Here is a 22308-nt window from a genome sequence, read left to right as displayed (position 1 = left end):
ATCTCCGCTCGATCGTCGCGCATATATGCGAAAGCTCGCGCAGGAAGCGATAAACATTTTCTGAAATGAGACTCCGCCGACAAATGGCGCGCGAGCGGTCTGTTTGAATGCTCGAGAGATGCGTGATCGATGTGCCGGGCTGCATCGAGCCGTTAATTTTCGAATTACCGGGGCGGATTTATGGCCGGCCGTACGAGGGATCGATCTCGCTGGATTATTATTCAGATCTGATAGTACGAGAAGGTGCGCTATCGCGCACTCGGAATTCCGCGGGAACTCGGGCGTCGTTCTCCAGCGTCGTGAGCAGCAGCAGCAGCAGCAGCAGCAGCAGAAGAAGAGGAGGAAGAAGAAGAAGCAGCTCGAGGGAGAGAGAGAGAGAGAGGTAAAGGAATGGCACGGCGGTGAGGAACAAGGGAGCGGAGAGCGACTCTCTCGCGAGTTCTCGAGCGGTTGCTGCCCCGCCCCGGCTTCAGGGTCGTCTTAATTACCGGGTGGTCCAGTTCGGAACCCCATAAATATTCCCTCCGCGGCGGCACTCTTTCTGCCCGGCTCGCTCCTTCTCTACCTTCGCTGATGCAGCGACGACGCGAATATGAGACCGCGAGAGATATCGATAAACGCCAGCAGCAGCGCGGATGATAAACAGAGCAAAAGGAGCCGTAGTGGGAAAGGATTCGCTGTCGGGAGACACGTCTCTCCTAATGTTCTAATCCCGCTGCGAGAGATAAGCTCGCGAATCTCTCTCTCTCTCTCGGCAGGGACGGCGGGGGATAAAAAGGAGAAGAGTCGCTTCTTTCGTGCCCTTTTTTCGAGGCTCCTTCTTGCGCGGACGATAAATGAATTACGTACGTGAGGGCACTTTGCTCGTCAGCGAATTTCGCCGCCTAATTAATTGCTCCGTTCGCCAGTTTTTTGCCGGGATTCTCCTGCGCTGGGGCATCGTCGAGTCGAGAAAATTGCGAGAGATTCGCGGATGTATGCAAAACGCACGCGGGAGCATTTTTCTTGTGTATTTTGGACGTTTGAAAGCCGCGAGTGAATTGTATGATTTGCGTACAACGATTTGCTGACGGCTAAATTACAGAGCGCGCGGAGCCGCCTCGTCGGAAAGCGAGTTCTGGAAAAATTAGCAGAGCAGCTAGTGGGTTTAGGCTGATCGCGAACTCACGGACCGCAAGCGAGAGAGAAAACCGATCAATTTTATATCTCCGATTTCGCACGGCTGCTCATACGTTTTCCGCTTGTATCTTGATTCAGCCACCGACTTCGCATGGCTGCGCGCAGTCTAGCAAAAAGACTCGATCGCGTAATGAATATGCATAGGTTTTCTTCGCTGCTCTATGCACAGCAATGTCGAAGGAAACGCGAGTTTGCCGGGGAAATCGAACGTCAGAAGGAGAGCGAGAGAGCAAGAGTACACAGCAGCTGCGAGGGCTAATTAAAGCCATAGCCGAGAGCCTATATATAACCCGCTGGATAAAAGGAGCAAGTCAAACAAAGCCTCGAGAAAATTACAACGCGTCGAAACTCGAAAATCAATTGGTCCGCGCTCGCGCGAGCGGCGCACAAAGGCCCATCGATAAGCCACACACAAACGCGCATCCGAAATCCGAAGAAGCGAGGCGGCGGGGGGGATCGCGTCGAATCTCACGAGCCTCGTCTCTCTCTCTCTCTCTCTCTCTCTCTCTCGAGGAGCTGCGAGCGCCGAGAGGGAGCCCCGTTTAAAAAAGCAGACAAACTGGAGTCGAAAGAGAAGAAGAAGAAGAAGAAGAGGAGGAGGACGAAAGAGAATAGCGGCTAACCAGAGAAAAAGAGAGACAGAGAGTGTATCCCTTTATCTCCAGCATCTCGCCTACTCCCGCCTCATCGAGATGCTTATCCGCGGCCCGATGTAATTATCTTATCTCAGAATGTAAAGCTGGAATAATTGAAAAAACAACATGCAATCAGGAGGCTGCTGTGTTGTCGCTTATTATTCTTTTTCTCCGCTGCCCCCCCCCCCGAGATCTTACCTGTCTCTCTCCCTCTCTCGAAACTATGTGTGAGAGTCGCGCGCGGACTGTGCTTTAGGCTTTCTCGGGATTCCAGCCTAATTTCCGAAAGTGTCCCGACGAGAGCGAGAGGGCCATCGTCCACAAGAACGATCGGGCATTTCGTACAAATTAATTAAGTGGCGCAAGAAACTATCAATTGGAATTCCGAGGAAAATTCCTCGGCTCTATTAAATTATAGCTCCCGATCCCGCGCTGGCGTGCCGCGCAGTCGACCGGGCTTTTTTCCCGCGCCGTTTGGCGGCGAATTTCACGAGGGTACAATGAAATTAAAGGCCAATCGAGCTCGCTTTTCGTCCGCGGAATTGGCAAATGTACCAAGCTCTCTTTCTTTCTCTCTTGCGCATACGGGGGGGGGGGGGGGGGGGGGCGCCCGGCACTCGGCTCACGTCCCTGCAGCAGCACAGCCCGTGTCGCCGTCGAGAAGTATGCGTGTGCCGCTGCTCCGTCCGCGAGTCGTGTGCCGGAGAGGAATAATCGAGCGGCGACTCGCGCGCGCACACACAAACCGATCTCCTCTCGATGAGCCTCTATACAGCGCGCGAGCTGCAGCAGTCGCTGTCGGGCCTCGCTTGCCGATCGTCTCTCTGCGGAGATCGGCTTCTCTCTCTCTCTCTCTCTCTCTCTCTCGCACCGACCTGCGCGTACCCACACGCGCGCAGCCGTACACGCAAACGCCGAGCGAGCGAGCGAGCGAGAGAGAGAGAGAGAGAGAGAGAGAGAGAGAGAGAGAGAGACTCGGACGGCCTCGAGCAGCGCCTCTCTAGCAGCGCCGCTGCTGCTGCCGCCGCTGCCAGCCAGTCAGTAATCGCCCGAGCGGAAAGCCAGCAGCAGCAGCAGCGCCTCGCAGAGCTGCATTGCAATAAAGTGCGGTGTTGGCGCCGATTTTTCGCCGCGGTCTACAGCTGTGCTACCACTTACCAGTCCTCCCTCGGCCATCGCAGGCAGCGGTGTGCAAGGTAGAAAGTGCGAAACAGTGGGCCAGCTCTCATCCCGAAGAGCGTACACACACACACACACACACACACACACACACACACACACACACAAACACACTGCAATTGTGCGCGCGCGCGCGCGACAGCTCCGTGTTCCCAGGAAGAAGGAATCGGCAAAGGAGAACGCGCCGAGAGCCGCGGAGCGAATGGAGAACGCGGCACTACGTTTCACCAGCAGTGTATAGCTCTCCGCGACGCACGTATACTGCGCGAGTGTGTATGCGCGAAAAGCAACGGTACGATGTAACACGGCGACACGACGATTTCTCGCACCTGTTGCTGCGCCGCCACTTACCGATCTCCTCGCGAGAGATAATCAGTGCAGCGTCAATTCTAATACTACACCGTATCCAGCAGTGCGATCGAACGAAGAGATGCCGTGGCTGCTGCTGACGCTTCGGACCGACGGCTAGAAGGTGATCATCCATATTTGTTTGTATTGTGCCGATGCCTACCTCTCGTACACGTCGCTGCGAGTGAAATCGCCGATGTGTGTACGGCTATATAACTTATATACGCGTACGTCCCCGCGATCATAGATTCATTCGAAAAACGGTACTTTCTGGTTTCCACTCTCACGCCGCCGCCGCCGCCGCCGCCGCCGCCGCCGTGCGCATACGAACGTCTCCGACACCTACATCGTCGCAACTATACCTATTCTCACACTTTGTGTCGAACGAGCGAGACGGAAAAAAAAAGGACGACGAGGAGGAAAACGAGAGTCGTAAAAACGTTTTGTGAAAGTATACCTCGCGCTCTTGATATATAAAAGTCGCAAAAGTAACTCACGGGAAATCACGAGGAGAGCCAACTTTTTCTCGGCGCGCGCTGTACGTATATGCAAATGCGCGAGCCTCTCGCCGAGAGTATAAAGTGTGTGTATGGTAGCTTCTAGAAGCCGTTTCCGCGATTTCCTCTTCTCTCTTCCGAGGTGTATTTTCGACGATGACGCGCGCGCGCGCTCGCGCCTACCAGAAAGACTCGTTTCCTATACACCGTATACAGCATCTATCTGCGCGGCCGAAAATCCAGAGTATTACAGCTGCAAAGGTCGAACGAGCCCCTCCCGCTGCAATATACTTACCGCATTAGCGGCATCGTCGAAACGGACATTTAACGCTCCTCTCTCTCTCTCTCTCCCTCTGAATCTCGAGAGTGGCATAATTATGCGCGCAGCTTTGTGCGGATCGTGACCGTGTCGTAAATCAGTATAGAACGGTATTACGGGGCTGCGCCAACGCGTACAGCTCTGGAAATGCGAAGCCGGCGAACGCGGGAAAGCAATAAGTTATAGTATAGAGCCTCTCGAGTCCGAATTGTCGCAGCGCAGCTCTCAGTGCACCGCATTGCCCCCCCCCCCCCCAAAGGTTGCGTGGCGACGTGCAGGTATGTGTGAGCATCGGGGGGTGAAGACAAATATTGCGCTCCATATAACGCCACGTGGGGGGTCGTATACGACCCGGATAATTCGCCGACTTATCTCGCTTTGGGAAATATTGGGCAAAATCGACAACGGGAGGAAGCGAGAGAGAGAGAGAGAGAGATGGGGATATTCAGCTCCCCCGTAGCATAGACATTATTATACAGAGTGAGAGAGAAGAAGAGAACCGGCGGCGGTGGCGGCGGCGGCGCAGTGGCTGGCCGGAGCGGACGCCTCAGCGTCTCGTGCGATTGGTGCGTGGGCGGGCGCGTCGCCGCGGGGTGGGGGTAGCCGAGGGGGAGGAGAGAGAAAAAAGAAAATGGTAACGCGGCAAAGCTCCTCGGCTATGCTCCCCGACACGGCAGTCGGATATCCGAGCGCGTGCGAGGAAAGTGCCGCCGTGCGCTTTGAGTCAGCTGCCATTATACATATACATCATACTCTTGTACGAGCGCGAGTGTGCGCGCGCGCGCGCGTGTGTGACATGATTGTGCAGGTGCGTCGGAACTTTGAGCGATAACGAGAAGGACGAGGACGCTTGTGCGGAAAGGGGACGCGCTGTTAACACAGAGAGAGAGAGAGAGAGAGAGAGGGTAGGTAAATACAGCGATCTACTGCTGGTGGGAGCGATTTTTATCGGGCATAATCGGGCAGCCGTCAATTACCGCAAAACCAACAGGCGAAAGCAATCTCGACGTCCCATCTCTCGGCGCGTCAAAATACAACGAGCGAAGAGCTTGCAGCAGCTCTCTCGAGAATTGAAACATCAACAACTCTTTCTCACAAAGTCGCTCTCGCGCACTACTGCCGATAAAATCGGCGAAATCGAGGCTGCCGAATCGCCCGAGGCATCGGCTCGCTATCCTTGGCATTGTTGGAGGTATAGAGAGCACTACGCGTATACAGAGCCAAGTCCCTTCCGGCGAGAGAGTGCGAGAGAGAGAGAGAGAGAGAGAGAGAGAGAGAAGAAGAGCCGCGCCGCCGCCGGCGTTTCTGAGAGGTATGGACTCTCCGCTGCGAGAGACAGAGATCCGAGATTACGAGAGCCTCCGAAGCAGACAGCTTGGCTCTTGCCGTCTCTCTCTCTCTCTCTCTCTCCTCTACCTTCGCCTCGCCTTTCTAGATTCTCTCGAGTCGCCGTGTGCGAGGTTGCCGCGTGCGTGTGCGGGATATATTTGTGCTTTTCGGGGATAGCCTCTTCTCGTAGAAATCGTACGAGCGATCGGCTTTTTTCGCAAGCGAGCGATGCTCCACATGCGACTACGCGGAGAGACAAATTGGTACGAAGCCAGTGCCGTCTCTCGGCTCCTCGGCTCTCCTCCTGCCCCTCGTGTTCGGAGCCGCTGCCATATATACTCCTGTATCTTGGCTTCTTCATCTTCTCCACCTCCCGATGCTTACACGACGTCATCGTCATTCATCCTGAATGGCCGGCCTGTATGAGATATACCTACGGCCCAAGAGGGGAATGATTTATTTCGAAAGGCAAAAACACTTGTCCGTCGTTGCGCAGGAGTTATATTCCCCGGGTTATAGGGAGCCAGGCGGGTCCGATTTCGTCATCGCACGGGCTACGTACGCATTGAACCGAATAAAATCGACTATACACGCGCAATTAGCTTGGCGAATAACACACACAAACCCGATCCTGGCGCCAGCCCGATGAAATTGACGCCCGATCGCGCGCATCACGTGTATACCGATCTCGCAGCGAGCGATGGAAAATCGAAAGAGCGCGTGGGCGGGAGAAAGTCGCGCGGAGAAATCATCGTAATCAAGCTCGCCGGTATATTTATAGAACTCGGATGGACGTACGCCGTTCAAGGTGAGCCGCGGGAGGAGGGAAAGCGCGCGAGGGATCGGTCTATTACAACGTCGAATTTTCAGGCGAGCGCGGCGCGCGAAAACACTCGAGACTCGTTCCGAGAATTATCCTCGTCGAACTGAGAGGCAAAGAGAGAATAAAAGACACGCGCACGCGGCGGCGGCGGCGGTCTCTCGCGCGCAATTAGCGAGGAAACGCGAATAGGAATTACCTCGTTCAGGAGCGCTTCGCGCGGCAGACTGACTGGCGCGCCCGCGCGAGAGCAAACTGCCACGACTTCATAATATCGCATATATACTATTTCTCTTGCCTTTTCCAGCTCAACGATCGAGTGGCATTTTTTGCTGCGCGCCTCTCCCGAGATGAAAATACGCTATTTTTAGCGCGAGCGCGCTCTGTTTACGCGCTTTTTGCGCGAGCTTTCGTTCCGAGTTCCGAGAGTTGCCGCGAGCGCGCGAGCCTGCTGCTGGAATCCGTTTTTGCGCGGCACCAAACTGTCTAGCTGAGCTAACCTTGCGCGTCCTCTCTCATTCGTATTCAATATGCGCGCGGCGCATAGGTTATGAAACGGCGGAGAGCGCGACGAACGTGCATATTTTATTATTCATATTATAAGGAACCTTTGCGACTCTCGCATGATTGCAGGAGTGGCAGCAGAGCGAGCAGTGACTGACCGTCACGATGCGCATGTCGCTGCTGCTGAGACTGGTGTTAGCGGCAGCGGGTGCGCTGCTGGCGAGCGCCGAGCAGCCCGGCGCAAACGAGCTCGGCCCGGCCGACGAGCGCTCCCAGCAGCGACATCGTCAGCAGGAGCAGCAACGAGCGCGCAGCCACAGCAGGACGACGGCCCCCAGCGTCGCCGGGAGCGACGAGCCCGAGATGGACGAGACGGAGCGGGCCAAGGCCATCGCCGGCCTCGAGACGAGCCTGCTGACGCTCCTGGGCTTCTCCAGGAGGCCGAGGCCCCTGCAGAGGAGCGGCCAGACCCACGTGCCCGAGCAGCTGAAGCAGCTGTACAGGAGGCAGAGCGCCAGCGGAGTCGTCGACATCGCCAAGCGGGGCATCAACGCCGGACCGGCCAACACCGTCAGGTCCTTCCTCCACGTTGGTGAGCCCGATTTTCTACTTTGTCCGTGTTTTATTTTGAGAGAGACCGGCCGAAATCGGATTCGTCGCGTGTGTATTCTCCTTCCTCCTCTCTCGACAGCTCGACGAGTCCATCCAGATAGAGAAGAAGAAGAGGGATAACGAGGCGTAATGTGCGTCTTTGGAGGAGCGCTTTTTTTCGCCCACCACTCGCTTCCTCGTGTCTTACATGAGAATCCGGGGACAATAACACACGGCGGCTCTGAATTATGTTTCCGGCGAAATCTGCCTACATTCTCGTAATTTCACACAAAAAAGCAGCTCTCTCTCACTCGCCCTCGAGAGAATTCCGATCACGCAGCGTCCTCGTGAAAAGCCGATAACGAAAAGTCTACTTCTCTCCTGGCCCTGGGGAGAAAGAGAGGTCCCGGGAGCGCAAACACGGGAAAGCAATAGCCCCGGTGAATTATGGGCCGGGGCTATCCGTGACGCGTGCGCCGGCGCTCGCAGCGGGGCGCGTATGGGTATATCAGTTACAAAGTGCAGCCGCGCGCGCGCGCGCGCGCGCTGGCCCTCTCTATGCCTTGCACCATAATGCGGAACGAGCGGCCCTTCCGCCCCTTGCAGAAGCCTCTTTTTTCGAGGCCCAGAGGCCGCACGCAGGTGCCTCGAGGAAGACAACTGTACCGAAAGAAAATCTAAGGGAGAGCACGAAGAGCGTAAGAAGCTGCTCTGTGCAAAAAAAGATCGGCCATTACACTTTTACTCCTCGTATCGCTGCATTCTCTCTCCACCGCTATTTTTAGAACTTTTTCATTGTTCGGACCTGTTTCTCTCGGCGCTCCATAAGAGCACGAAATTTTGTGCCGCGTCTCTACGTGTTTACCCGGATCGTCGCGGCGACTTTTAATCGACTTTACACGCGGCCGTAGAGTTATTAATTTACGAATGTGTATATATAGTTGATGAAAGTAGAATTTTGCAACTCGCCTTTCGTAAGAATTATTCATCGGATTTTCTCGCGCAATCTGGTTGGAGGTTTTACGCGAAATTGATAGCCGGTTCCGAGCCGTAAAATCCGCCCTAAAACCATACTCTCTCGCGGCTAATAACTCAATAAACAAAGCCCTGTCCGAAAATCGTTCTGCCGGCGCAACCGCAACTCGGACTAACTCGCTCACGCACGGGAGAAATCGCAACGGTCGCGTGCACAATAACGTGTCGAAGCCCTCTTTCGGCTCCGCCGCCGCGATAATTGAGACGAATGGCATTTTAAGTGCGCCGCGAATTCATCGCCTCCTCAACTCGCTCCCCCTCCTCTTCCCCCCCCCCCCCGCGCCGAGAACCAGGGAGAGAGAGAATAAGGGGAAAGAGAGAGAGAGAGAGAGAGAGTAGGAGAGTCTGCGGCCGCATAAATCGCGGGGAACAATGAAACTGCTGCTGCACCGGGGTGGTCCTCGGTCTCGCGAGCGGGGATAATATATTATATCAGCGGGTAATGGATTCCGCTTACTGCACAATTTGCCCCGAACTTATGGGGCCCTCGGCTCTTCTTCCTCTCTCGACTCCCTCTCCGTGTTTTATTCAAAGCGATTACGTCTCGAACGATTCTGCGCCGCGGCTCTCCCGGTGCAATTAGGAGATTTCGCTTTCTAACCTCGACACGCGCCTCCCGAGATGTAGGAAAAAGACGGTTAATCCGCGCATTAATTAACATTATTCGGCCGTTACTACTGATACTCGCCTGATCCGCCCATTTTCGGAGCTTTGCGAATCAGAGGGAGGGAGGGAGGGAGAGAGAGAGACGTATCCGGTTTTTTGAACGGGAGACTTGGCTACGTACGAGTCGCGGCTATTTTTAACCTTCTTCTCATCGCCGCGCTCTCCAGCATCCGAAGCAGCAAGCAGCTAACCCCGGCGCGCCTCGATTTCTGCCCACAGAGAGCGAGCTGGACGACAAGTTCAAGTCGGCGCACCGATTCCGACTGTCCTTCGACGTGAGCAGCGTGCCGGCCGGCGAGCGACTGCAGGCGGCCGAGCTCAGTCTGAGCCGCGTGCCGCTGAGGCCGAGCGAGGAGCTGCCGAGGCTGGTGCGGCTCATGGTCCACGACATCGTGCGCCCGGGGCTCCGGGGCAAGAGCAAGCCGCTGCTGCGGCTCATCGACAGCAAGATCCTCGACCTCCGGTCCAACGCCAGCGTCAGCCTGGACGTGCGCCCGGCGCTCGAGCGCTGGATCTCCAAGCCGCCCGAGCACAACCAGAACCACGGCCTCCTCGTGCAGGTGAGCTTCTTACGCATCTTCTTACGCCTCTTCTTACGTAGGCATAAGCCGGCGCCGTTTCGAGGAGCCAGAGATGTGAGCCTCTTTCGCTTCGCAGGTGGTGGGCGAGGCGGTAAAGCCGGGCAGGCCCGAGGCGGGCTCCGAGCACGTGCGGCTGAGGCGCAGCCTGGACGAGGGGCACGAGAGCTGGCAGCGCGCCCGGCCGACCCTCTACGCCTACACGGACGACGGGCGCAAGAAGATGTCGAGCGCGAGCGACATAATGGAGCGGCGGGCCCGGCGGGCGGCCCTGCGCAAGAACCGGCGCAAGGACGGCCGGGAGAACTGCCGGCGGCACCCGCTCTACGTCGACTTTGCCGACGTCGGCTGGAACGACTGGATCGTCGCGCCGCCGGGCTACGACGCGTTCTACTGCCACGGCGACTGCCCCTTCCCCCTGGCGGACCACCTCAACTCGACGAACCACGCGATCGTGCAGAACCTCGTCTACTCGACGAACCCGAGCCTCGTGCCGAAGGCCTGCTGCGTGCCGACGAGCCTCGGCTCGATATCCATGCTCTACCTCGACGAGGAGAACAAGGTCGTGCTGAAGAACTACCAGGACATGTCGGTGCTCGGCTGCGGCTGCCGCTGACCCGACGATACTCTGCACCTATATGCCAATGAAGCAGTGCAGCGAGTGCCTATTTATTATGAAACCTGCCGAAGGCCGTTGCGCAAGCTTTTTCTCCCCGCTCGCTCTCGGCTCTCGGCTCTCGGCTCTCGGCTCTCGATTCGCGATTCGCGATTGAAAATCGCCTCGAATTCCGCGCGCGATATCGAGGCACGCAGCGCGTAATATAACCGACCGAGTGCAGAAGAAGCGGCGAAGCAGGAGCGAGATAGGCGAACAAGCCGAACCTCCTTGGACGCGCGTATAATTTATTAATAAGGCTGCCGAGAAAACCGGTATAGATTTATATAGTCGCGCGAGCGCGCGCCTGTCTTGGCTATATACTCGTTCCTTTATGCATACACACGACACACGGACGCACACGTCTCTGCGTGCGCGTATATCCATAAAAACGAGAGGAGCAGCGCGCGCGTGGAAAAGTTGAGCCTGTCTCTCTGTATATATGTACATACTTGCGACGTCTCTCTCTCTCTCTCTCTCTCTCTCTCTCTCACTCACTCTGCGGGCGTTGTGTGCGTGTGTGAGAGAGAAAAAGAAAGAGAGAGAGAGAGAGAGAGAGAGAGAGAGAAAGTGCGCGTGGCCGATCTTGCGTCATTGAAACAGTCAACAACCCGATACACGCGCAATGCTCGCTATGTGTGTCTGTCTGTCTGTCAGTGTGTGTGTGTGCGCGCGCCGGCGGTGATTTTCCGATGGAAAAGTGCGCGGGTGTGTCTCGAACGAGTCCAGATCCTCTGCATCCGAGCCGCCGTGAGGAATTTCGCCTCGACGACGAGTCGCTGTCACGTACTTTTTCGTCGTCGGCGGCGGAATTTCTCGCGAAAATCTTTCATTATTTTCATACGTCATGTCCACGAGCCCTCCTTTTTTATCGTAAAACCGTACCTGCTTGTAAGGAGTACTATTTATTTTGTCTATATTTGTTTTCTTAATTTCATATTGTATCGATATACAAGAGAAACGATCTTTCCTCCTCTGTGTGTATTATAATTGTACAAAAGAGACGGAATAGCTGAGCATGCGACGACGACGAAGGATGATAATCTGATGCGTATGTATAAGTTATAGCGCGACGAGTGCTGGCTGTTGGGTGATATACTCTCTCTCTCTCTCTCTCTCTATATGAATGTGCATGACGATAATTGAGCGCGTGAATCCGATTTGAGCAACAAGCGCCCAGTGTAAAATGTGTGAATAGGTGCGTTATATAATATGCGTGTACACAGTGTAAATAAAGATTATTGTAAAGTTTATTGCGTATATATTATATTATATATTATATATTATACATAACAAAAACAGTGAAATAAATCGATGTATATTGCAGAAGGAAAGAGACGCTACTTTTTTTCTTCGCCAAAAATCAGCAATGTTTATCCCGCATCGCTAAGTATATATGGACGATTCGCGAATAACACATTCTCTCTCTCTCTCTCTCTCGCTATTATACGAGCAAGCCCCAAGTGGGCGTAGAGGACAGAGGCTTTTGCGTAACTGGCAATAGGAGATTGACTATGTGCGCGTGTGCGTGGCGTGTACGAGAGTACGAGTGAGAGCGTATAGATTACAAGCCACACCTTGATCCGCCGCGTCAAGATCACGCTCGCGAGTCCGCTCGATGATGACGACGATGACGACGATTGTCGGAGGCACGCGATATATAACCGTGCGATACATTGTCGTGGCAATTGTCATCTGAATTGGTGTGGCTATTATTGGGAAACTGGCAGCTCCATTATCGCCGCTCACTCAATTGACAAGCTGCAGCTGGCAGATGGAAGCGCCTTGCTCATAATTCAGCGGAAAAATAGCCGAGCTGCGGGCAAAAGGAAAACATACCGCACTGCGCATCGGAGTATATAGCTCTCTCGGTAAAAAAGAGGAGGAGCTGCGCAAAAAGGAGCCGCGCGTCGCGTTCCGAACGTATAATTCACAGCTCTTCTCTCTCTCTGTCTTTTAGTCGAGTCGAGTCCTGCGCACGCGCGTGCGCGTGTGTGTGTGTGAGAGAGAGAGAGCAGCTCGTTTGGGGATAATTCAATCGCCTCTTTCTCTCTCTCTCTCTCTCTCTCTCTCTCACTCTCTCGCATCGGCATTCCAAAAGGACGAGAGAGCGCGCCGCGCGGCTCCTCTTCGCTCTGCCGAGGGACTTTAGTCATTCCTCGGCGTGATTATCGAGAAAAGACGAACCTCCTACTAATAAGAGCCGCATGACAATTGGCCTAACAGGCCTTTACCCTCGCTGCGGCTGCGGCGGCGGCGGCGGCGGCGGCGGAGGAGGAGGACGTGGAAATTGTTTCATAATGAGGGTGATGCTGGAGCTGGAGAGCGCGCGCTGCCGATGCTGCTGCGGCTCTTTGTTTTAGAGGAGTCAGCGGAGAGAGACCGGCTCTCGCGCGTATAGCAGCCCTCGGGGAAGGAGGGAGGGGAGTGAGCGCTCCGCCACACAGGTAGAGAATGCGGTTCGCGGTGGTTCCCCCTGGCTCTCTCGCGATGCTCCGCTATATACATGTATACGTATAGCTGCCTCGGCGCATTTTTGCCTAATCTCTCTTCTCCTTTTCTCCCTCTCGAGAGGGGCTGTCTATTTGTACCTCCTTTTCGCTCTCTCTCTCTCTCTCTCTCTCTCGCGCGCGCACATTTTCAACTAATTTCTCGGTCCCCACTCGCTCGAGATCGTCCATATGTTCCTCGTCACTTCCCGACCGAGGCTCGTAATGACGATTATCTGGATGTCGGATCGGATCTTGATGCCGCGCGTGCGTCAATTTCGGTAATTGAGCGATCTCCCGAGCTGCGAGCGGGCCCTTTAAAAGTCAAATTAGTACAGCGGCAGCTCGATTTCGTTTCCAGTACATTGCAGTGCCAATATACTCGCAAGATATACTTATGTGACGGAGAGAAAATTCTTCGCGCGTCAGCTGCGATTACGCTCACGCGCAGAGCCCGAGCTCTGCGTGATCTCTCGCGGCGGTACAACATAGCTGTATCCATTCCGCGGCTACAATGTTCGAATTATGAGCGACAGGATGCGAATGATTTTTGTCGCGTGCGGAGCGCGATAAGCGAGCCCCGCGATCGCCAATGAGTCAATAAGGCGAGGATCGCGAGGCAGAGGACGCTGCCGAAGAAGATTGAGTATATAGGCGCGCACTCGTCTTCTTCGTCTTTTGGCACTTGCATATAGCGATTCTCGTTTTCTCTCCCTTCTCTTTTCCCGAGGCCACGATTATTCTCTCTCTCTCTCTCTCTCTCGAGCGCGCGCGCGCGCGCGCAGCTTCGACACGGCAGACAGCACGTCGCCTCCTCTCGCAGCTCTTCCACGCACTACGTATATAAACTCGCTCGGGCGCGCGCACGGCTCTTTCTTCTCTCTCTCTCTCTCCGGGGCATTTTCAACGAGATCGGCAGGTTCCTTTTTTCTCGAGGGAGAGAGGACTCCTCCCAGTCCGAAGAGCCCGAGACGAGCGAGCCAGTCGACTGCATACTCAGAGTTGCTCATCCCGACCAGACAGGCTGGCAGGCAGGCCTGGAATCTTAATGAAATTACGGCGAGCCTCTGGGAAATTTCGGTTTTTGTCGCTCTCTCTCTCTCTCTCTCTCTCTCTCTCTACTACGCGCACGCCTATATCGAATAAAATTTCACAATAACGTCAACCTTTCGCGAGGATTATAAAGAAGATAATTTTTTCTCTCCCTAATTGCAGCAAGACGGGAAAAAAAGAGTCTCGCGCGCAGCTCCCATGCGGAATCGTGAACGGATTTTTAACGGGCGTTTTTTACATACGCACACACGAGCCCGCTTTGCGTAAGCAGCTTTGATTTCTCCTTTCTTTCTCTTTTGCAGCAGCGCGCGAGCCGTACGCGTATGCAGCGCGGTCTGTATACGGTATCCTCTTTTTCGACTCTCGACTCGTGCGTGCGTATCTTTACGACTTTTGTTTTTCTCTCCGCTTCTCTCTGCCGCGTACTGCGCACGTTTACGAGAATTACGTGCCCCTTTACGAGGCTTCATTACATGCCCGCCGTCGCTACGCGAGAGCTAGCTATAGAGATCTGCACGCGCACATATGGAATTTGGAATTTTTGCGGGTAGAATATACAACAGGAGATGTGCTGCGTTGAATATTCATGAATTGCGAACGCATTTAATTGTGTACGTACGTGCGCTTCTTTCCGTCGGCGAATTCTCGATTCTTGATTCGCTCGTAATTCAACACCGCAAGATCATGCACAGCGCGCAGAGAACGACTTAAATATATAGGTTATCGTTATCGGTTACAATGGTCATCAACAAATTTTTCAAAAGCGCCACTAATGCCATCTCTGGACAGCTGTCGGAAGATGCATATGATAGGGCAGAAATCTGCTCGATCGCCGCTGTCATTAGTCATTACATTGTTTCGAATTCGAGTCGCGATGCACGACAATAATATAACCTAGCCGGCTTATTGGAATGTTGTTGATTTTGAAATCGAATACTCAAATAAAATGGTCTCACTCAAGTTCCTTTGCTTTGTTATTAACAGTGTAGCTGTTACATTTTTCATGTATTACCTCAATATCTCCTACTTGTATCATTTTTACGAAGACTGGCTCTTCTGCGACTTCAAGAACTCTTCGAAATACGACTATATCATTGGTAAAAAAGCGGCTTAAACTTCGCATGATAAAACAAAAGTAAACTGCATTATTAAAATCTCATCTCTATTGTTCGTCAATCATTATAAGTTGGAGCTGGAAGCGCAGGATCGATACTGGCCAAGAGATTAGCTGATGCTGGAGCCAATATACTACTGGTTGAAGCTGGTGGCGTACCCAGCTATTTTTTCAACATTCCAATCCTCACGCCTCTGTTTTTAAATACCGTCTATGACTGGCAGTACGTAACTGTTCCTCAAGAAAATGCTTGCAAAGGCTTGATCAACAATCAAAGTGCATGGCCAGCGGGAAGAATTTTAGGTGGATCAAGCAGACTCAATAACATGATCTATGTCAGAGGTCATCCCAAAGACTACGACCCTTGGTTCTTAGATTACGAAGGTAATGTATTTCAACAAATTACCTTAACATGGATATCACAAGGTTAATACTCTTACAGATCCAACTGTTGGAAATGGAGGTCCATTGTATGTAAATGATCAGACTTTGCATTCAGAGCTGTCTGATGCAATACTGAAAGGTGTGAGACAATTGTTGTATCCCATTGGAAATATTAATGAAGAATTATCGACAGGTATGCACATTTGCGATTGAATTTCACAATGAAAATTTGTACTTTTGTAATGTATTTTTTTCAATAATGCAGGCTTCATGAAAGTACAACTGACAATTAAGGATGGAGAACGTTGGAGTACAGATAGAATTTTGTACGGAAACAGAAAAAAAAGACTGCGGATCATGATAAACTCATTAGTTCATAAGATTCTATTTCAAGGGAGCAAAGCAGTAGGGATACAATTTTCAAGACAGAGACAGACATTCAAAGCACTTGCAAGCAAGGGTGTGATAGTAAGTGCTGGAGCTGTTGGTTCACCAAAGTTGTTAATGTTATCAGGAGTTGGACCTAAGGAACATTTAAATAATCTGAAAGTAAGAAACGAAAAATAATTTAGAATAATTGTCAAAGCTAAAAGATTGAACTTGTACCCTATGCAGATACAAACTGTAGCAGATTTGCCAGTTGGACATAACCTCATGGACCACTTAATTACTGGACTAGATTTGATAACACTAAAGAAGAACATAGCTATGAGTATTGTTGACCTGCTCAATCCTTATTCAATGCTAGAGTATTACTTACACGGCACAGGTAAATATTCAATCATATATTTCAAGACAGCGACATATATATATATGCTATATGGCTTTTCAGGACCCTGGACATCAGGAGGAGTAAATGTACTTGGCACATTTCATAGTAAGTTTCAAAAAGATATGTTATCTGAACCAGATCTCCAGATAATGACATTTCCTGTTGGAATATCACAAGACAATGGAATCTTGATGAAAAAAAATTTAAGAATCATTGATGAAGTCAGTTTGATAAGCAGATCAAGTCGATTTAATTATCTGCACACTTTTTTCTTCTGTGAATAATTGCTAAAGACAATTTATTTCTAGACTTATGATGAGTACTTTGCGCCTCTTGCATACCAGACAACAATTTCAGTGGCTCCTGTTTTGTTGCATCCAAAAAGTAAGGGAGAGATAAGACTGAAAAGTCCAGATCCATTTGATGCTCCTGTAATTGATCCAAAATATTTGTCAAATGAAGAGGATCTACTTAAACTGATAGATGGTAACTAATATACTGCTTTTTAAAATAAAGAGTTGTACTTCTGTATGAAAAGCTAATTTCTGCTTTAAGGGATTTATTTCGTCAAGAAACTAATCAAGACTGATGCGATGAAAAAACTTGGAGCTGAATTGTACAAAAAACCATTTCCAGGCTGTGAAAATATTGTTTTTGATACATTAGAATATTGGAAATGCTATGTGAGTCATTTGACAATGACTACTTATCATTTTGCAGGGACTTGCCAAATGGGCAATGTAGTTAACTCTGATTTTGGGTAAATAAATATAAGTTATGGCAACTTAAAGAGTAATCTAGTTTATTGAAAATTTATATTTCTGGTTTTAGTGTGTACAAAACAAGTAACTTATTTGTTGTTGATGCTTCAGTTTTGCCCAAGCTACCGAGTGGTAATATAAATGCACCTATCGTAATGCTTGCGGAGAAAGCTGCTAAATTGCTCATTAAGCACTTGAATAAAGGTACTACTGAAAGACTGCTCAAATGTAACGTGCAAGATTTATTTTCGTTACTCTATAGTTGTTATTAAATATTGAAGATTTTTGGGAATTCTCGAAAACAATGTGGAAATTATAGAGAAAAAAATGAAAATGTGATATTTTTATATGTACTCTTAAATAAACAATTTATTTACCGTTTTCTAGAAATTATTTGTATTTTGTACTTCCATAAGATTTTGTACCTTACTTTTTGAGTCAATTATATAAACAAATTGAAGAAGAAAGATCAATTACAAAAGTATAGACTGATTCAAATGATATAATATGAAAGTAATTATTGTAATCAATTAAAGTTATACTCTTCATACAGAGTATTATTATGAAATGTTTTATTAATATTTATTATTAATTCACAAATGATGTTGTGAACCAAATAGAATTGTAATTAATTTTTCAATGGAATGATAAGTATTGAAGTTATGATTTTCTTATTATTATCAAAGAATCTTCAGTCAAACATGGATATTATCGCATTTATTTATCAATATGAGGTCAATGCTGCTACTTTTAAAGATGCATTGGCAACCTTAAATTTTATCAACAGTATTTCTAGAACGTACTCCTTAGCTGCATCTTAACTACTTTCACTATCAAGTTTCTGATCGTCATGAAATTCTATATTACCTCAAAGAAATATCTTAGTTGTAGTTGTATTAACTATCAGTTTTTACAGTAATTTATATAAAAAATACGTTCTCCTGTAAACTAATAGCATAAGAGCTGGCTACTTTTCTTTATATTGACATACAGGTGATCAAAACAATAAGCAAGTTTCTACAGAAATAGATCCAAACTAATGATAATGATACATAAATATACAATGTCTATGTACATAAAATGAAAAAAAGATTTTAAGTAATATGAACGCTTTTAAAAAATATAACATTACAGTTGACAAATATCCAGCTCTGATCCCCCAGAAAATCATTTTCATTTTTCTATGTATATCAAAGACAAATACTGACAAGAACCAGAATAAAGTAGATCAAAAAATCTTTCAATACTTCATGATTAGAACAATATTTGCTTCAATATTTATAGAAAAGGTCTGTATGCCTTCAATGTTATCGGTATTTTCTCCTGCTCTCATGACGATCAGATCTATGAGATGAACTTTTGTAAGACTTATGTTCACGTTTATTATGCGATTCCTGGCGATGATTATTTCTGTTACTGTAATTGTCTCTGTCATTATAAGGATGATTCCTATGACCATGGTGTCTACCATTCCTAGGATAATCCATTTTCTGTGAATTTTGAGAATAAAAGGAATTTTGACTCGGATATGAAATTGGTATCATATTGAACATGTTGGACTGAGCAAAGCCCATTTTGTTTCCTAAAAGAACTTGATGACCCAGCTGCAACTCATTTTGAAAATTATATTGACCACTATTGTAGTTTGAATGGGGCATTGTTCTTTCATGTCCAAAGAGTTCTGGCTTCATCATAACAGTGTTGTTTCTTGATTTCAAATTTAGACTCCGATTAAACAAGACCGTACCATCAAAAAGTTCTAAAGCATATGGGACTGAGCATAGATTCTTGTATGTCACAAACCCAAAAGACTTTGGTTTTCCATCACGCTCCTTTGGGATGCTCACTTTTTGTATAGGTCCAGCCTGAAATAAATAATCAAATTTCCTTAGAAATTTAAAAATGATTCCACTGCAAAAAGTTTTCAATGACTTCTGCTCGTTTTGAATACATCGAAAGTAAACATCACATTCCAAGAAAAAGCCACTCTTACGTAAAACAAGTATGTAAATAATAGCTAGAGGTTATACCTGCAAAAACAACTCGTACAGGATGTCTTCGGTGATCTGCTCGGACAAATTTCCACACCAAATGGTTCTCGCGTCCTCGTCGGCCATTATTTTGATAAATTTCAAGTCCCAAATTTATCAGAAAAGTCACTATCACTAATGTATATACAATTTTTTCTCAAGAAAACAAAAACAAGATTAGCGACATAACCTCTTCAATTGCGCATATATCTTGCTTGTGCTTTCGCGTCGTTTCTGCAGCATTGAGGCTCAATGATTGAGCATAATAATGTCTGCGATCAGGCAAGTCGGTGGCGCTACCGCTACGGGCGCTACTGGGCAATACTGTACTGGACGCTGGTAAGGTAGCGAGTTTGCACACACATGTATATATACGTTTTATGTTGGCAGCGTGATTTGAATTCAAAATATAATTATTTCATAGATATCACCTCTGCAACAGCTGTGCCTGGCTGGAGTAGGGCAAGGGCCCACGGCCCACCCTTTTCTCTCAATCCATAGCTTTAGTGTTATTGTTGTACCTACTTGTTTCATTTCAACCAAGTTGAAAACTTATGAAGTTTTTCATTTGAATATTATTTATTTACTTATTACCTATACATCAGCTAACGATTTCGCGGATTGACTGTTCCGTTCCATTATAGTAAACGAAAATCCCTGCCAAGACCTTGGCACGTATAATAATATAAGTAAGAGGGAAAAGGCGAAAAAAAGGATGGGTTTGATAAAAGTTCCATATAGCTGTGGGAAATATAAATAAAGCCCAGGAAATATATAAGGAGCGGACTCGATGGCAAATTATAATTTTTAAACGTTCAAATTTTTGCTGCATCATAACATAATTACACTACATACCGATAGACACGTACATCAGGCGTAATATCGAGGCCGAAAAGGACGTGATAAATGAGGAAATCCTGCAAATTAGGAAATGACCGTCTGAATCGGTCGCAATTGCACAGTCAGCGCATCGCTTCTTTGTTTAGCGGATGCATCTTTACGGATGTCCGCAGGTTCTAATGACAGTCCGCACAGCTAGTTGTTAATCCGGCGGACGTGTATATAAGATCGACACTTTGCCGAGCATCAACGACAGTCTTGGCTTGCGCTGTTTTTCAAGAAAGTGTAAATCGCATCTTTGGTAAAGAAGGAAAAAAAAAAACGTAAAATGAAGAGCCTGCTGCTGTGCTTCTTGGTCGTGATCCTCGGCGTCACCAAAGTCAAGTCCAATGTGAGTGGTTTTGAATTTTAAACGATGTATACGCGCTCTATACTCATAATACAATGTAAATGTACGAATTTAAGGAAATTCCCCAAGAAATTCAAGCCATGGTAGTCGGAGTTCGCGACAAATGCCACCGAGAAACCGGAGTCGATATTGGTTGGTGCAATAACGCTTCTTTAGTTTTATATTGGATTTGAGTTTCTTATACTAAGCCGTACATGTATACTCTTCGCGCATAATTACAGAGCACGTCGACAGAACAGTGGAGGGATACTTTCATCCTAGCGAGCTTCTTGGCTGCTACTTTTCCTGCATCTTCAACCACTTTAATCTTGTAATTATCAATATAATATTATCCATCGAAATATGCCATATTAGACTGAATTCTCAAATCCTCGCGTCTTATCGTTCGATTCCTCAGCTCGACAATGATGGCCACTTGGATTGGGTGAAAGTAGTCAACGTGATTCCCCCCTCGTTCAAGGATCACGCCGACGAGATGATCGCGGCGTGTAAAACTACGAGTGCGTATATAACACATACAAGATTCGATTCGCCCGGCCGACAAAATTTTATAAATATTGATCAATCGTTCGATTTCCGACGTTTCAGCTGGAAAGGATCCCTGCGATTCGGCCGTTAATATCGTCCAATGTTTCCAGAAAACTAACCCCGCGGTACGTATTATGTATAAAAAACGTGTGCCAATTATTTTCTTACAACTGATATAAACTCTCGACTTCACGCCGAGCCATTCAACGATGCATTTTATTTTTCAGAAATATTTCGTCATCTAAGAAACTAGTCGGCTACTTTGAATCTTTTAGACCGAATCGCGCCTTCTTTACATTTGTGCTTGAAATCCTTTTACGATCTACAGGATCGTAAAAGTATTGCAAGCGCTCGACAAGATGTAAGAGATTGTAAAACATAGTTTGACACGAATAAAGAAATATATATATATATCAGAATAGATCAAAGCTGGAAGTCTCGAAGTTGAGCCAATTTTTCTCGGGCGCATAACCGTTTCAGAGGTTAAAATGCTCAACTGCTTATACTTACATCGTCGGACACGACTTCGGTGTGATCTGCCGGACCGAAAAAAATTTGCCCAACTTCCATAGGCCTTCGCTTCTTTTCTGCCATGACTTTATAGATTAATTAAAGCCTAATATCATACACATCTCTCTAATCTCTATTCACAACCTCAAACACGCGCGCGCACTATCGACTATACATGCGCCTCCTTTGGGATGATAATTGATCTTGGCAAATGTATACTCTTTTAATATATACGATATATCGCAGACAGAAAAATAATCCACTATGTATCTTTGCTTGCAATAGGTTTACAAGCTGGGCAAAAAATTCATCCTGGATTTGGGAATGTTCAATCCACACTGATCGGGCGAAATGCTCTTAATTTTAATATCAAAAAATATATAGGACTCTTAATAATATCTTATAAATAAAAAGCTTTGTGCGCATGCATCAGTCGTAAAGCGGATTTTTGTTATTATAAAGAATATATAAACGCTGAAACGGTATTTGTTAATTCTTAGATAAGTCAAGACGTTCATGCATCATCATCCAACTAGATTTTTGCGATCGAGCACATGCTGGTGGATAATGTTGATTTCCTGCCCCAGTGAGTTGTAGCGATACGCCTGCGTATACTCGTGCTTTTCTGCGTGTTTTCTCTCTATAGACCTTTAATACAGGTATAGTAGCGGAGCAGCAGCTGTAATAGTAGGTACCAGCTGATTGAGGAGATGAGAAAAATAAAAATTTGATATATAATATTTTGTCATTCCACGTTCATAAACTTGAATTTATTTCCACCGCCTTACTTAATTTATTCTTCATTCAATTCCATCGCCTTGATGAGGGGCAACAAATTTTCTTAAGAGAGCGAGTCCTCTCGAAGAATTGCAGGTCGCTATCGGATCGGCGAATCTCAGCGAAAAGAGCTTTCGGCGCTGACCAATATCGTAATCGAGCATCATATACATACGTTTTTAAATTGCAAATATCAATTTTCTTACCTTCAAACCCCATTTCGTCTGCAAGATCCAAAATTACTGATTCCCGTAAACTCTCCGAGTCCGTACGCTTGACATATATACGCTTTGTTATTCTGCACAG

At 48.2% G+C, this 22308-nt stretch overlaps 4 protein-coding genes across 12 annotated transcripts; 3 read left to right on the top strand and 1 right to left on the bottom strand.

The window, feature by feature from the left end:
- The first annotated feature begins 2599 nt into the window (after positions 1 to 2599).
- On the top strand, positions 2600 to 11669 carry LOC100123906 (protein decapentaplegic). 4 transcript variants are annotated; one of them, XM_008217398.3, is made up of 5 exons: positions 2601 to 3010; positions 3136 to 3465; positions 6940 to 7402; positions 9322 to 9662; positions 9760 to 11669. In XM_008217398.3, the coding sequence occupies exons 3-5, from the start codon at positions 6976 to 6978 to the stop codon at positions 10294 to 10296; spliced, it is 1305 nt and encodes a 434-aa protein (XP_008215620.1). In that variant the 5' UTR covers positions 2601 to 3010; positions 3136 to 3465; positions 6940 to 6975; the 3' UTR covers positions 10297 to 11669. The 4 variants fall into 4 exon arrangements, with proteins under 4 accessions (XP_031777102.1, XP_008215620.1, XP_001607677.1 ...); XM_031921242.1 differs by lacking the exon at positions 3136 to 3465 and having other exon boundaries at positions 2600 to 3010; XM_001607627.5 differs by having other exon boundaries at positions 2601 to 3465.
- A 3060-nt stretch (positions 11670 to 14729) lies between these two features.
- LOC100123904 (glucose-methanol-choline (gmc) oxidoreductase) lies at positions 14730 to 17298 on the top strand. Its single transcript, NM_001142856.2, has 9 exons — positions 14730 to 14974; positions 15064 to 15375; positions 15434 to 15568; positions 15641 to 15924; positions 15991 to 16144; positions 16208 to 16368; positions 16456 to 16633; positions 16703 to 16907; positions 16979 to 17298. The coding sequence occupies exons 1-9, from the start codon at positions 14824 to 14826 to the stop codon at positions 17178 to 17180; spliced, it is 1782 nt and encodes a 593-aa protein (NP_001136328.2). The 5' UTR covers positions 14730 to 14823; the 3' UTR covers positions 17181 to 17298.
- LOC100123901 (RNA-binding protein 7) lies at positions 16933 to 19205 on the bottom strand. The gene is made up of 2 exons (XM_001607620.5): positions 18939 to 19205; positions 16933 to 18773 (listed from the first exon to the last, which is right to left on the bottom strand). The coding sequence occupies exons 1-2, from the start codon at positions 19023 to 19025 to the stop codon at positions 18216 to 18218; spliced, it is 645 nt and encodes a 214-aa protein (XP_001607670.2). The 5' UTR covers positions 19026 to 19205; the 3' UTR covers positions 16933 to 18215.
- LOC100123898 (pheromone-binding protein-related protein 6) lies at positions 19169 to 21705 on the top strand. 6 transcript variants are annotated; one of them, XM_016990315.3, is made up of 7 exons: positions 19169 to 19277; positions 19952 to 20169; positions 20244 to 20319; positions 20409 to 20497; positions 20585 to 20687; positions 20776 to 20840; positions 21511 to 21705. In XM_016990315.3, exons 2-7 carry the CDS (start codon positions 20107 to 20109, stop codon positions 21565 to 21567), a joined length of 453 nt encoding a protein of 150 aa, XP_016845804.1. In that variant the 5' UTR covers positions 19169 to 19277; positions 19952 to 20106; the 3' UTR covers positions 21568 to 21705. The 6 variants fall into 6 exon arrangements, with proteins under 6 accessions (XP_016845804.1, XP_016845805.1, XP_032451670.1 ...); XM_016990316.3 differs by lacking the exon at positions 21511 to 21705 and adding an exon at positions 20943 to 21136; XM_032595779.1 differs by lacking the exon at positions 21511 to 21705 and adding an exon at positions 20943 to 21136 and having other exon boundaries at positions 19178 to 19277; positions 19800 to 20169.
- Positions 21706 to 22308: the final 603 nt, after the last annotated feature.

Source organism: Nasonia vitripennis, chromosome 1, assembly GCF_009193385.2.
Source record: "Nasonia vitripennis strain AsymCx chromosome 1, Nvit_psr_1.1, whole genome shotgun sequence".
Lineage (NCBI taxonomy): Eukaryota > Metazoa > Arthropoda > Insecta > Hymenoptera > Pteromalidae > Nasonia > Nasonia vitripennis.
This window is presented reverse-complemented; position numbering and strand designations above follow the sequence as displayed.

Excerpts from the sequence above, each read along its gene's own strand:
- LOC100123901 (XM_001607620.5), bottom strand. The coding sequence starts at position 19,025 with ATGGCCGACGAGGACGCGAGAACCATTTGGTGTGGAAATTTGTCCGAG. Across the intron at positions 18,774-18,938 it reads TGTACGAGTTGTTTTTGCAG|GCTGGACCTATACAAAAAGT; the intron begins GTATAACCTCTA and ends TATTTATTTCAG.
- LOC100123904 (NM_001142856.2), top strand. The coding sequence starts at position 14,824 with ATGGTCTCACTCAAGTTCCTTTGCTTTGTTATTAACAGTGTAGCTGTT. Across the intron at positions 15,569-15,640 it reads TAATGAAGAATTATCGACAG|GCTTCATGAAAGTACAACTG; the intron begins GTATGCACATTT and ends TCAATAATGCAG. Across the intron at positions 16,908-16,978 it reads GTAGTTAACTCTGATTTTGG|TGTGTACAAAACAAGTAACT; the intron begins GTAAATAAATAT and ends TTCTGGTTTTAG.
- LOC100123906 (XM_031921242.1), top strand. The coding sequence starts at position 6,976 with ATGCGCATGTCGCTGCTGCTGAGACTGGTGTTAGCGGCAGCGGGTGCG. Across the intron at positions 7,403-9,321 it reads CAGGTCCTTCCTCCACGTTG|AGAGCGAGCTGGACGACAAG; the intron begins GTGAGCCCGATT and ends TTCTGCCCACAG. Across the intron at positions 9,663-9,759 it reads ACCACGGCCTCCTCGTGCAG|GTGGTGGGCGAGGCGGTAAA; the intron begins GTGAGCTTCTTA and ends TTCGCTTCGCAG.
- LOC100123898 (XM_016990315.3), top strand. The coding sequence starts at position 20,107 with ATGAAGAGCCTGCTGCTGTGCTTCTTGGTCGTGATCCTCGGCGTCACC. Across the intron at positions 20,320-20,408 it reads AGAAACCGGAGTCGATATTG|AGCACGTCGACAGAACAGTG; the intron begins GTTGGTGCAATA and ends GCATAATTACAG. Across the intron at positions 20,688-20,775 it reads CGCGGCGTGTAAAACTACGA|CTGGAAAGGATCCCTGCGAT; the intron begins GTGCGTATATAA and ends CCGACGTTTCAG.